Source organism: Rhinatrema bivittatum, chromosome 7 (assembly GCF_901001135.1).
Source record: "Rhinatrema bivittatum chromosome 7, aRhiBiv1.1, whole genome shotgun sequence".
In the NCBI taxonomy this organism is placed as follows: Eukaryota; Metazoa; Chordata; class Amphibia; order Gymnophiona; family Rhinatrematidae; genus Rhinatrema; species Rhinatrema bivittatum.
In genome coordinates, this window is record NC_042621.1 from 117,965,541 (window position 1) to 117,979,318 (window position 13,778).

The 13,778-nt window shown below is 44.8% G+C and overlaps 1 protein-coding gene across 24 annotated transcripts in view; it reads right to left on the bottom strand.

Moving 5' to 3' along the window:
- The window catches only part of CAMK2G (calcium/calmodulin dependent protein kinase II gamma), a 425,093-nt gene that overhangs the window by 104,264 nt on the left and 307,051 nt on the right, over nt 1-13,778 (bottom strand). For 14 of the 24 annotated variants that reach the window (XM_029608983.1, XM_029608982.1, XM_029608992.1 and 11 more), the window contains exons 11-13: nt 13,268-13,351; nt 9,296-9,338; nt 1,566-1,628 (exon numbers count right to left, since the gene is read on the bottom strand). In XM_029608983.1, the coding sequence (XP_029464843.1) occupies nt 1,566-1,628; nt 9,296-9,338; nt 13,268-13,351 (190 nt within the window). The remainder of the gene's footprint in view (nt 1-1,565; nt 1,629-9,295; nt 9,339-13,267; nt 13,352-13,778) is intronic. The other 10 variants (XM_029608986.1, XM_029608987.1, XM_029608990.1 and 7 more) reach the window with 1 other exon arrangement.

Genomic DNA, 13,778 nt, shown 5'->3' on the forward strand with positions numbered 1-13,778 from the left:
GCTGCCGCTGTAGGGGTTTTCTCCAAGAACTCGCCCTTTGTCTTACCACTGACGCTGCGTGCACGGTTGCCAACCACCCCCACAGACTTACAGGCTGCCCATAAAAACTGCAGGAAAATGAACCTATCCATATATGTATTTAAGCCCGCCCGTAATTTTTTCACTCTCTTCAGGCTTCTGCTGACATCATGGGTGCATGGGCAGGAGCCAGAGATGACAAGTTTTGGGACGAAACAGCCGAGGAGCAGCAAAGCACGCCCAGATAGCTACACTACGTGGAAGATGAGCTCACAGCTTTGGAGGTTTGCAAACCCTGCAAGGGGCCCAGTGATGCCGCCGGAGTCAGTAACAACCGCTGGCTTCTCAGCAAAATTCTGTCTTTCAGTAAAAATGATTTTCAGGAGCTGTCAACCTTGCCTGGTTGTGTTACTAACCCCCCCAGATGATGACAATATTGTTTTCTCCTTTGTAAGCTGTCTTGCTATCCTGGCTGCATGTGTGCTTGTGCTGTGCTACAATTTCAAAGCACATAGAGACCCCCCACTTGGACAAAAAATGTTCTGTTGGTGAAAATTACTGTTTGATTGTACAAATATGTCAAAAACAACACTAAAGTTCCAGATCCAACCATACAAGAGTTCTTTACAATTTGGATTCAAATTTTCTCCCTACTAACATTCCCCTCTTCCTCTGCTGCCTGCTTTCCTGTACCTAGGCTAGCAAATTAGAACATTCAAAGAATCTTTCATAACAGCAGCTCAAAAAAAAAGGTCCATGGATGCTCCATACTCTTCATTCAGTGTAGGTACTCATCCCTCGTCTTCTCTCCTGCTCTAACAAGACATCAAAATCAGAAAAATACATGAGGTTGGAGAAAAAAAAAAATCAATCCTTGAACCTCTCTCAAGTCAGGAGAAAATAAAGGAAAACTAACCTGCAGCTTCTGTTAGGTAATATTTCTTCAGTGCACCAAGAACCAAGACAGTCAACCATTGATACCTTACAATGCCTGCTTCTTGAGAACTAAAACAGACAGTCCCCCCCCCCCCCTTTCCCTCTCTTTCCCAATCCTCTTGTTTTTTTTCTTAATCTCTCCTCTACAGCTCCCCAAACTATCTTGTCCCCCAATTCTGGATGTCATAAACTCTAACCTTGGTTAGATCCCTGAAAGAAAACAGAATCGACCTGACTGTTAGCTATTAGCCAGCCATTTATATCTCTCATTCCTGTGCGCTCAAGAGCACATCCCAAAAACAGCTAAATCTTGAAATGAGAGCAGGACCCTGTGACAGGCATGCAGATCTGGTTAGTAGATTCAATCTCACTGACATGACCCATGATGCCGGGGTTAGGTGATATCCAGTCAGCGGCATGCCAATGTCAGCCAGCGGGCACGTGCCCAGTTCTCCTTGGGCATGCAGGTACCAGCATGCAGATTTTCTAGTAGTGGGAGAGTTTAGGAGGGTGAGGGGGACAGAGGAGAGGAGGGTATAGTATCGGGGAGAGGGCTCGGGTGGGTGGGGGGATTTGAGTGGTTGGGAGCGAGGAGGACTCATGCCACGTACCTTGCTCAGCCAAGTTGGCAGCACTCGTGGCGGCTGAAGCGGGGGCGGAGCTCTGCCTGCCAACTGATTGGACAAAATCGTTCAGTGGGAGGAGACGCAACAAAAAGCAACAAAAACGCCCCAATCAGCAATGAGAGAGAGAGAGAGAGAGAGAGAGAGTCGCAAGTCAACCAGTGTTAAGACAGGATGAAAACACAAAAATAGCAACAAAAAAAAAAAACTTAACTGAAAAGTTTAAAATGGAAAATCTTTCATCCCTACTCGCACGCGCAAGTAGGAGTCTGAAATGAAAAGAGCAACTGAAGAGGAAGGTGGCTTGCAAGATCACGGGTATAATGTTTACTTCTGCATGAGCAGCATGTGAGATGCAGAGAACTCCGGAGGCAGGAGCCGAGCTGCTGCAAACTCACAAGGGTTTGGAATTATAAACACAATAGCAATTTACTTAGCTGAACATAAAATCTAGCCAAGACAAGCAGAGAATTGCTGTTAACATTGGTTTTGTTGTTGGGTTTACCCTGATCTCAGCTTTTAGACGCAGGCTTGAAGAAAGAAAAAAAAAAAGAACGCAGGCAAACGGCAAAAGAAGAAGCAGGAAATACGTGAAATGGTGGGAAAATAAAGACAGAGCCTGCACCATGAAAAGGGAAGAGGGAGGGTCGGTGATGTGGGAAGGAATGAAAGCTTTCGGTCAGGTTTTGCCTCAGACTGACATTTACAGGAAGTGCCATTCTCACCAGGGAGGGTCTCTCACGGGCTAAAGGAAAAAAGGAGGAGGAGGAGGAGGAAGAAGAAGAAACTGGCTCACATAACCGGGCCCAGGAAAAGAGAGAGCAGTGATTGCAGAGAGTGTGCGGGATGCAGACACTGGGAGAAGGCCGCAGCGTTCCTCTCACAGTAACAAGCGCCCTCTGCGGACACGGCAGCAGCACCACGGTCACTGCCCCTTTAATCCAATGCGCAGGGTCGACATCGCCCGGGGAAGCGTAAGCCCAGCTGTGACGAGTCAACAGGGCTATCAATCCCTCCCCACCCCCCCGCACATAAGAACTTTCACAGAGCCCGCAGCCAAGAGGGGAAAGTCAGATCCCACACGCACAAAACTCAGAGCAGCCACCAAGGAAAATAAAGCCTCAGTCTGCTGCTATTCAAACGAGGAGGCCACATTTCCTCTGAAAGTACAATCAATGCGCCCCCAACAATCAAATCTTCATTTAGCTGGCAACACATCGGTATTTACTGCGATTTACTGCGCCTCCTAACAAGTACCACGTGTCACTGCCTTTTACAACAGGGATGGGCAAACGTTTTCTCTCTCCAATGGGTCACACATTAGTGGCTCTTTCTTGCACCAGAGCCCAGCTAAGGAGCAGGGAATGATGGGGGTGATCCCCCCTCATGGCTCCAGTCGGAAAGTGGGATTTTTATTTTTTTGGGGGGGGGGGGGGGGGCGGTGTCTCCTGTGCCTGCATGCACAACTGAGTTTGGACGGGTACAGTGTGCCTATGTGGACAGTGAGTGTGTGTGACTGACTGCATTTGGTATATGAGACACTCTCCCCCCATCTACCCTTCCCCTCCTGGTTCATCTCACCCTCCTCTATCCTCTCTCAGCCCCCATTTTCCTACTGTCTTCTCTCAACTGCTTCCTCTCCTTCCCTCCCCTCTCCTGGCTGCAGGTAAAGGGATGGAGTCCCCGCCAACGCTCCAGCTAGTCCTGCGGTGCCATGCATGTGTCTGTCTCATGCTGGTGGGGAGGGGGGGGGTGTCTCTCCCTCATGCCAGCAGGGGGATGGGGCCCCATTCGCATTCTGGCCTCTTCTGCATGGCCATTGCTAGACTGCTGCTCTCTCTTCTCTCCTGCCACTCAGTGCTGGGGGGAAAGGAGGTAGCGATAACGTGCTGGCTTCCCAGGCTGCCCCTGCCTTCTCCGACACACAATCAGAGGTCCGCAGGACTTTGCCAACCATGGCAGTATGGACAGCCTCGGAACTGCGGCATCAGTGGACTGGTTGGCATTAAAATTTAGGAAGGCAGCAGGGGCTGGATAAATGAGCCCCACAGGCCATAAGTTTGCCCATCTCTGTTCTAGATGCTTCTGCTAAACTCCACAGCAGCATTTTAAACGAACGAGATACAATACTTGTAACTAATTATTTCAAGTACCTGAGTAATATCACGGGCCACATTTTTCTCAAGATAATTAAATGTACAAGACATCTGTCATGAAACAGTTACTTAAAAAAATGTGTAATTTAAAGTAAAGGCACAATTTCATGTGACTTGCTCTTTCTGGAAAGGACTTTAAAACACAGTGCACTGTAAGGAAAAGTACACCTATCTTAACTTTTCACATTACTCTATTCACGGATGCTGTGAATGAAAGGGCTCCATTCATTTCTGTTTATACCTTGCAGGCAGAACATATGCAGCCCTTTTGTTATTATTTCTAAGTTTGTGGCTGGATTAAAAACCATGCTGAGGTGACACATCTCTCTTTCAAGTGGCTCCAGGAAATCTTAACAAGTTTCTTTGTTTCTTGAGGCATTAAAAATACACTACTTACATTTTTGTTCGAGTAACTAGTAACTACGAAGAGTTAACTTTAAAAGCAAATAGGAATGCATGGCATCAAATACTTCATGGGTATAACTTAGCAATGCACAAGTCGTTGTAAGTATTACTGTGCAGGGGACATTTTTGGATAGAGAGTCACTGTATGCGGTTACATAAAAACCCACTGCATCACAGAAAGGAGAGAGGATGCATAGAGCTGTGGACAAGGACAAATTTGGTCTTACCTCCTAATTTTCTTTCCATCAGTCCCACTAGACTAGTCCTGATGCACACGTTTTGCCTTCCTACCAGCAGATGGAGACAGAGAGCCAACTAGATTGCTGTCCAATGTAAGGGCCCGTACAGTCTGCAGCTCACTGGTATCCCTGCATCAAAGCAAAAAAAAAAAAAATCTCTCCCTTTGACAGGCAGGGAATTGATAAGTTAACTGACTGACGTTGGATCCCCTCCATGAAAGGGCTGAGACTTGTTGAAGAGCCTTTCTCTGGGATAAGGTCCCACTGCCTGGCAGATATTGACTCATTTCGCTGTCTTGAACCTGCATGCAAGGCCCCCCCTCGGGGGCCTATTTTCAGGCAGTTTCTGGGACTTTGTTTCCCGCAGGTCCTTCACCAGCTTCTTGAGATCCTCACTAAACAGAAGTTTTCACCAGGATGGGGAGCTTACTCAAGCGTGCCTTAGAAGCAGCAGCCACCATCAGTTCTGGAGCTATAGCAACATCCTGGCCGAGACTGCTGAGGTCACCCCCCTCACCGAAGATATAGTAAGGTCATAGAAGGCATCCACTACAAAGCCAATTCTGCATCAAGATGTACATTCTCCTCAGGAACAATGCATCCTTCTAGGCTGCCCACTGGGAGCTGCTGAACCCAGCATAGACGGGCCCTGGACATATAACCACTACATACGGAATACCTGTAGCGTATTACTTGTAGCGTATACCCAGCTTGCCCACCCCCAAATCCAGCTCTGCAAAAAAAAAAAACAGTCTTGTACAATACCAGCAATAGTTAATAATAAAAATAAAGTAAAAACTAAAATAAACAGAATCAACAGGAGTCATTTAGAACCATACAGAACCAGTAACAAACTTAAACAGCAGCAGATAATAAAATGCATAAAAATTTAAAAAAAAATGTTTCAACCACCCGGGACTTTTAGTCATCTCTGAGGATCTGAGGGCCCTGAAACCGAAGGGACCACAGATGCAACAGCTGGGAAGGGAGACCACTGCTTCAGACAAAACGCCTGACGAAGCAACACCATAAACTCCACGGAAAATGGGATAAAAGAATGTGCAAGACAAAGTCTCTATTATCAACCAAGAACTCCCTCTTCCCATGGCAGCTAAGACTCCAGCTCCACTGAAAATATGTTGGGAGGTCCCTGCATAAGGTCCATGATGCTACCTACAGACAAAATGGCCTTGGATCCTGAAGTTACTGGTCCCCCCCCCCATCACCACCCCCACTAAGGGAGACTGCCTCCATTCCTACCACTGATCCTGGGTCTGATGCAAGAGAACTGCCCCCCTCCCCAAGCTAGGGGAGTCTCCCCTATCTCATCCTGGGCAAATCTATACCATCAACACAGCTTCTGTATAAAACAGAGCCCGCAGAGTTACCGTGGCATCTCCCACAGGCCAAACAGTACTTTCCATGTTCTACTGGGGCTGCCATGCTTGGCTTCCACATATGCTCTGGCAAAGCAAAAACTGTGCAGGGAACACAGGCTGCTGAAGGGCTGCAGAGGCACTGTCTTCCTCTGAGTCCCTTCCCCCCAGACTACCATCTACTGGAGACAGAGAATACTGGAGACTTGCAGGCTGCACAGGGCCTTATACAGGGCAAGTTCAGCAATCTAGGTGTTCTCTATCTCCATCTGCTGCTAGGGAGACAAAACCCATGCATCTGGACTGGTCTAGTGGGATGAAAAGGAAAATAGTTTTGGGTAATCAAAAAAACATGGAATAAGCATAGAAGATTCTTAGGAGTGGGAAAAGAGAACAAAGCTGGAGTAGGTTTTGTAGCAGGAAGAAAACAGGGACAGACTAGATGGGTCTTGCAGCATATTCTTAGATTCTGCTCAGTGGCACAGCAAAGGGTCCTTTGAATTTGAGCATTGCTTCCAGATCTTCTGAATGTGGCCTAAGGAGGACAACATGAGACTTCATTTACTGCCAGCTACCATTTCTGACGACAATACTGCAGTCCAGAAATCCCTCCCATTTGTGTGATATAATCAGAGCTTCTGCTCTGTCCAGCACGCCTTAATTAAAACAGATGCTCTCCCCCTCCCACTCCCCCCTTGCTGGGGGAAGAGAAGGGGCCTTCCTAGGCTGATGCTTCTCATGGAAAGTGAGAAAAAGGAAATATGATCATCACTGCCTTCAAGCTCTCAGTTGGCACAGGCCCCTATCTTCTTATTCCGGTGAGAGGCTCCTGAAGTCTCTATGTTCATACTCTGAAATCAGGGGCATCTTTCAAGGGCATCCCGTCTAAGGCTATTCAGCTTATCCACTTATCCCTCCCCTGAGTACTCCCAGCCAGGGCCAGATTAAAGTTTTTAGAGCCCACAGGCAGGGCTAGAGTGTGGAGGTGGGGCGGGGAGGGAAGACAGAGGCAGAGCACCACAGTCCCAAAGGTTATTTGGCGCCTTTAAAATTTGGTGCCCAAGACAGTTCCCTACGTTGTCCTCCAGTTACATATACATACACACAGATCAAGTCTCTTCCTCCAGGGAGAAAAGCCTGCATTGTCCCTCTTTTCAGTTCAGCAACCATCTTTTCATGCAGACTCCATGAGCTGCTGACAAACTCTCTCTCTCGTTCCTAGCGGACGTCTGGCCTCCACCCCCCCCCCCCCCACACACACCCCCAAGGCCCTTTTGGCTATTCTATTTTCATTTATTTAAAAATGTATATTCCACACTATCCCAAGTCCTGGGCAGAGTACATCTAAAAAATAGTCACAAAAGCAGAAACATACCCGAGACAACTCAAAACAAACATAAATAACCATCAGCTGAGGAAAACACAACACTACTCTCCTCCCTGCTGGGCTCTAACCCTCTAAATTTGTCCGCCTGTACAACCCTGTCTTGCTTTACTCAAGGGATTCATGCTACTACCCCCTGGGGGTGGGGGGAGTCTGTTTCTGATCGCCTTTTCACTGTTCTTTCCCCCGTTTCCTTTCTGGTCTGGTAGAGAAGCCATCGCAACAGCAATAATGCTTACAGTTGCCTTCGACACTAGGAAGAGCTTGTATAAGGGATTAACCTCCATCTTCTAAGAGTATGAAAAATGAGGGATTCTGAGAGGGAAGAATTAAATGTCCATCAGCTTAATTCAATACAAATTTAACAGCTTCCTCATCATTCAGATTCGATATGGTGTTCCATTTTCAAATTCTGTCCTCTTTCCAAGGCACGGCACCTAGAGACCAGCTTCAAGCCTGCAGCCCATACCTTTAACGTTTTAGGGTGCTAAGGGAATCAAGGGGTGTGCAAAGCATTCAGGGGGCATGCCCAGGCTGCTGCAATAGTTGCACCTTGTGGCCGGTAGTTCACGATAGTTGCAGTGACACTAGAAGGATATTCTAGTGTCACTGCAAAATATAGGAGACAGGGCTGGAGCTGCCCCCCCCCCCTCCTCGGTTCTGAACCAGACGTGCACGCCTCAAAGACAGAAGAGAGGAGCTAGAGATGCACTCTGAGTGGTCAGCGGCACCTGGGCCACCAGACAGTGGGATATGGAGAGGGGAAAAGGGGAAACGGAACAGAGGGGAAAAAAAAAGGGCAGACAGCAGAGTGGGAGACCAAATGGCCAGAGGCTGCCAAAAAGAAAGGAAGATGGGGCCGAAACTTGGAATCTTGGCTCAAAGGGGTCCACTGTCAAAATGTTTGCATACCCCTGCCTTTAAGAAAAAAAAAGCAAAAAGTGGTTCAGGCTGAGACGCAACTGTACTTTAAGCCGGCATTGAACCTTCAAGCTGATGCCTTAAAGAGCCTTGGTTCAGTCTGGAAGATGCTAAAACCATCGTTAAGAGCCAGCAGCTTATCCATTTAAGTTAGGTTCTTTAAGCAGAATGAGACATAAGAACATTACATCTCAACAGGAAACCTGCAGCTCATCCTTTTACAAGATGTGACTCAGGATTAAAGCCACAGTGCACAGGACGGTGCCGCATACCCTCATCATTAAATCCATGCCTTCTCCCATTAAGAGACATCTCTAGCTTTGGTATTCGGCCCAAACCAGCCAAAACATGCGCAGTTTCAGACCAGCAGCAAAGCAATCAGGACAGCAGTGCCTTTAAAGAGCTGCTGACACTTCAGGGAAGACTTTGTAGGAAATGCAAGACTGTTTAATTTTCTGCTCTCCCTCTTGTTCTTAACTCAGAAGGACATTTACATGAAGGTAAAGTCCATCCGCTACCCTAGTTATAACATTAGTGTCCACAGCATCTACTGTGATATGCGAAGCAGAGAATTATAACTCTGCATGTGAATCACGAGTAAAAGATGTTTTCAAGTTAATTAGATACAAAGGGACTGCAAAACTTAACACTGTGCCCTGAAACAATAATGATGATACTTTTTTCAGCAAAGTCTGTAGCTTATCATTCAAATTTACAAATAACGAGGGGCAGCAGTTGTCACATCATCGCCTCTCCTCCACCTACCCACACCAGAAAGAGCAACTAACCAACAGGCAGAAAAGGAGGGTGAGCAAGAGGACAACATTTATCAAGACATTTTCATTGCTAAATTATTAGTCCACAATAATAGAAGGCAGAGAACGAAAGAAGGTGAACCAGAGAGGAGTGGAACAGAAAAATACAGAGGAGGAGGAGAAGGGAGTGAATAATTGTAGAAATCAAAAAATTATAGAGACTTTTCCTCCTTTCTTTCAAGTATTTTTGTATTTTAGCACTAATTTATCATGGCAGCAGTGTAGACATCTCCCTTTCACTATCACCCAATTCCATTCCACCCTCTAAGGAATGTCGCTGGAACGTTTAATCCCTCTTCTCCTTACAAGACCTGCTAATCCATTTCACCACCTCTAGCATTGCAGAAACCTTCTAGTGTTTGTTTGGTTTTTTTTTCTTACCGTATCAAGGCCTAAATCTATAATCATGATGGAAATCTTACCTGAGAAATTCCGGGAGACCAACATGGTTGTGAGAATCGCACCCTAGCACAGGAGAAGAAAAGCAGAGAGCAATCAAATACTGGACCATCTTGTAGAGGAGGCACTAAGAGATAACTTTTCAGGATGAAAACCTTTCCCATATGACCAGCTGCTGCACTTAGTATGTTATGGTTTCCATCAGGTCACAGGACATTCCTCAAAGCGTTGTCATGCTACCAGAAATGGCAAGGTGCAATGCTAGCTTTTGGAAAGTCTGAGTCACAGACTCCTCCAACAAGACCAATATTATCAGAGGGGGGACAGTGACCAAAATCCTTTATCCAATCAGCCAATGTCTACGTTTAAAACCTAAACTAAACTTTAGGATCCATCAGTAAGTGGCCACATTACTATTGAAATACAGGAGAGTTTCTGTTAGTTGGATGGCCAATGGCAATAATAAAAGTCATCATGGAGTATAATGGTCAAGGGGTAATAGAAGGAATTCTGCTGCCTTCATAACAGTTTACCAATGCCTTACCCTCAACTTTTGGTCCAAGCTTACACCTTCTAACTGAACACACACAAGCAATTTCTACGTAAGTCTAAATGGACAGGGGCTACAACAAAAACACAAACACGGCACCTCTCATCAACTTGTTGCATTTGGCAGTGACTGTTCCAAGACCACCCTAGACTGGAACAGCAGTGGTGATGAAGGTCAAAAAAGTTAAAGCACAGGCAGAACTATTTAGACAAGTTTGCAGAAGGTATGTTTGCAATAGGCAATGTGCTTTAAACCTGCTGCAAGAATTAAGGTATTTGCCAAATTTAACAAGAAAAATATTAGAAAGCAGAACCTGTGATGGGGTGGGTGGGGGAGATTTAGGATCAGAGGCCAGGATGGTTGGGATGGGAGGGTTAGGACATCCCCAGCTTCAGTGTATTTAAATTTATTTATTTATTTTATTTAAATTCTTTTTAATATACCGATGCTCAAGACCATGTCTTATCGTACCGGTTTACATCAGAACCAGGGTAAAACCTGGTTTTACCCTGTATCTAGATTGTTTGCAGAAAGAACTGTACCGGCAAATTGTAGGGGAGGGGACGGTACTGGACCTGGTACGTACAAATGGAGGGGGTGTTTCTGATGTCATAACAGCTGGGCCTCACTTGTGATTCAGTGATCAACTGATGTGTTTCAGCATCAGAGCACAGTCAGAGATGGTTCATTCAGGAACGTCGGGAAAACTAATTTTGTTAAGATGGGGGGGGGGGGGAGAGTACCTCAAGGAGTCATTAAATGGATGGAATAAGCTAGGGAAAGTAGAAGAGCGGTGGGCAAAACTAAAAAGAGATATTGTAAAGGCAACAAACCTTTTTGATAGAAAAGGAAAAAAAAGGAAAAGGAAAAACAGGCCACTTTAGTTTTCTAAAGAAGTGACTGAAAAGGTAAGGAAAAAGGTAAGCTTTCATAAAACTACAAGAGATCACATAAAGAGGAAGAACAGGCGATATCTATAACAGTTCAGAGAAGCTGGGAAAGCAGTTAGGAGAGCGAAGGTGCAAATAGGAGAAAAAACAGCAAATACAGAGGAACAAGATTTTTAGACAATTATTGACAGGCAGAAGTATAAAAATGGGATTCTAAGACTCAAAGGTGGAGAAGTAAATATGGAGAAGCTGATAAGGAGAAAGCAGAAATGCTTCACAAATATTTCAATTCAGTGTTTACAGAGGAAAAACCTGGCGTAGGAACACAGAAATCTGCCACAAATAGGAATGGAAGCGAGTTAGACCTCAAAGGATTTTCATAAGATTGTATTTCCAAGGTGCTAGCAAAACAAAACGTAGATAAAGCAGTGGTACTGGACAAGATACATCCGAGCATATTAAGGGAATTTAAGGAAGTTCTGGCAGTTTCATTGTCTGAGCTTTTTAGAATAAGGAGCAGTTCCAAAGGACTGGAGACAGGCCTAAGTGACTCCTCTTCATAAAAGTGGAAGTAAGGAGGAGGCTGGGAATCACAAGCCAGTAGGTCTGACCTTGGTAGTGAATAAATTAATGAAATTGCTGCTAAAAAAGAAGATAATGCAGTTTCTGGAATTCAGTAGATTACAAGATCCAAGACAGTATAGTTTTACTAGAGATAAGTCTTGTCAGATGAATGTAATCAATTTCGTTCATCCAGTAACCAGAGAGTTAGGTCACAGGAGAGTGCTAGATCTAGTGTACTTGGATTTTAGTGAGGCCTTTGACATGGTTCTGCATAGACAACATATAGATATGCTGAATATCACTGGTATGGACCCTAAAGTGACTTAATGGATTAGAAAGGGGTTGAGAGGGTAGCAGATAAAAGATAGTGGTAAACTGAGTTCACTCTGAGGAAAGGGAGACTTCTAGTGGTGTGCTGCAGAGATTGACCCTTGGTCCAAGTCTGTTCAACGTTTTCATTAGCGACACTATGAAAGGGCCATTGGGAAAGGTTTGCCTTTTTGCAGATACTACCAAGGTGCAGAAAACATGAGGAGAAATCTAGTGAAGTCTAGGGAATGGTCTAGTCTGGCAGCTAAGATTTAATGCTAAAAAAATGCAGTCATGCATTTGGGCTCCAAAAACCAACAGAGCACGGTATAATATAGGAGGTTACATTCTTCTAAGCATGAAAGAGCAGGATCTAGGGGTGATCGTATCAGATGATTTTAAGATGGCCAAACAGGTAGATAAAGCAACAGCAAAAGCCAGAAGGGTGCTTGAGTGCATAGGGAGAGGAATAGCAAGCAGAATAGAGGAGGTGATATTGCCTCTGTATAAGTTTCTTGTGAGACCTCATTTGGAATATTGTGTACATTTCTGGAGACCACAACTTCAAAAGAAAGCAAACCGAATAGTTGGTCCAGAGGGCAACTATTAAAGTGGTCAACAGAATTCATCATAAAGCATAAGGAGACTGATTTGAAGATCTAAACCTGTATAGTCTGGAGGAAAAGAGGGAAAATGGAGAAATAAATGCAAAGGAGGCAGGCCTCTTTCAATGGAAAGGTGGTTCTGTAATGAAGGTGAAAGGGAGTGGCGGATGCATGGAGTATGTATCCGCCACTCCCTTTCACCTTCATGATGATAGTATCTGAGTTCACTAAAACATGGGACAAGCATAGGGGATCTTGGAGGGAGAGGAAAAGACTATAAAGATGAGCAGGAGAAGTGGATGGGCCAACTAGATGGGCTGTATGATCTATATTTGCCATCATGTTCTAGGTTAGGATCAGAGACCGGGCTGGAGAGAGTTAGAACAGAGTTTGGACTGGTTGGAGTGAGGAAGGTTAGAACCAGAGACCATGTAGGTTGGATTGGGGGAGAGTTAGGATGCAGGTGGGTAAATGTGAGTACACAACCAGTGGTAATTTTCAGTTGCCTATGTAGGGCTAAAATCTGCAGGTAAAGAGTACCCATAGACTTTAGCCTGAATTTTCAAAGCAAGTCTGCTTTGAAAATTCATGGGTTCTGCTGGGGACATGAGCAGATGTAACTTACCTTTGCATTCTGTTACATGGATATTTTTGAAAATCTAAAGTATGAATGTAAATTTGATCCCACCCCATAAAGCCTATTTAGCATGCATGTAAAAATGCACACAAAATCATGCTCCGCATGTACTTCTATGCATAAAACCACCAGGGCTACAATCAAGGTTCTACATGTAATGCATTATTTTAGTCATTTGTTTTTATTTATGATTATGCTTTGGTTTTTATGATCTTATTATTATGGATTTTATGTGTTTCTTGTTACCCGCCTAGAACTGGCAATAGGAGGGATATACATTTTTAAATAAAATAAATGAGTCACTTGTGCACATAAAACTGTGTTTAATGCATGTAAATGCCTTTGAATATACCCCCTAAATATGCAGGTGGGCACACAAGTAAAACAGAAGGAATTTTCCAGGGAGAAAATGTGTGTGCCAGGAACCTTATCAGTCTCACCTTTAGTTTTCTTCTGGCATTGAACTTTCTCAGACACTCCACAGTTTCTTGTCTGTGCATCATGGAGGCCACCGTAGAACGTTGCTGGAAAACAGAAACTTGTATAAATTAGCTGTTGCCTTGGCGAGACAGCAAAACACACACATTGATCTCTCTCATTTCCACAACTAACGGGTCTGGATTGTTTCTTTTACTTTTGGGTTGTTTTTTTTACACCAGATCTCCTGTGATTCTTTGATCCTAATCAGGAGGTATCTTGGCTTACTTTATTTGTAATTTCTCATTCCTGATTTTGTTCTCCTCCACAGATAACTCTACAATCTTACATGCGGTACCATTTCAGCTCTTCATAAGTATCCTGGATTGCTCATCCCATACATACTAAGCAGTCTTGCATGGTCTAATGCAGTTCTCAGAGAGGCGCATGTGCATACAACTGCTAAACAGCCTGAAGGGCACTGCAGCAGTACAACACAGATACAGAAATGTCACCCAGGCCTCCTTATGACCA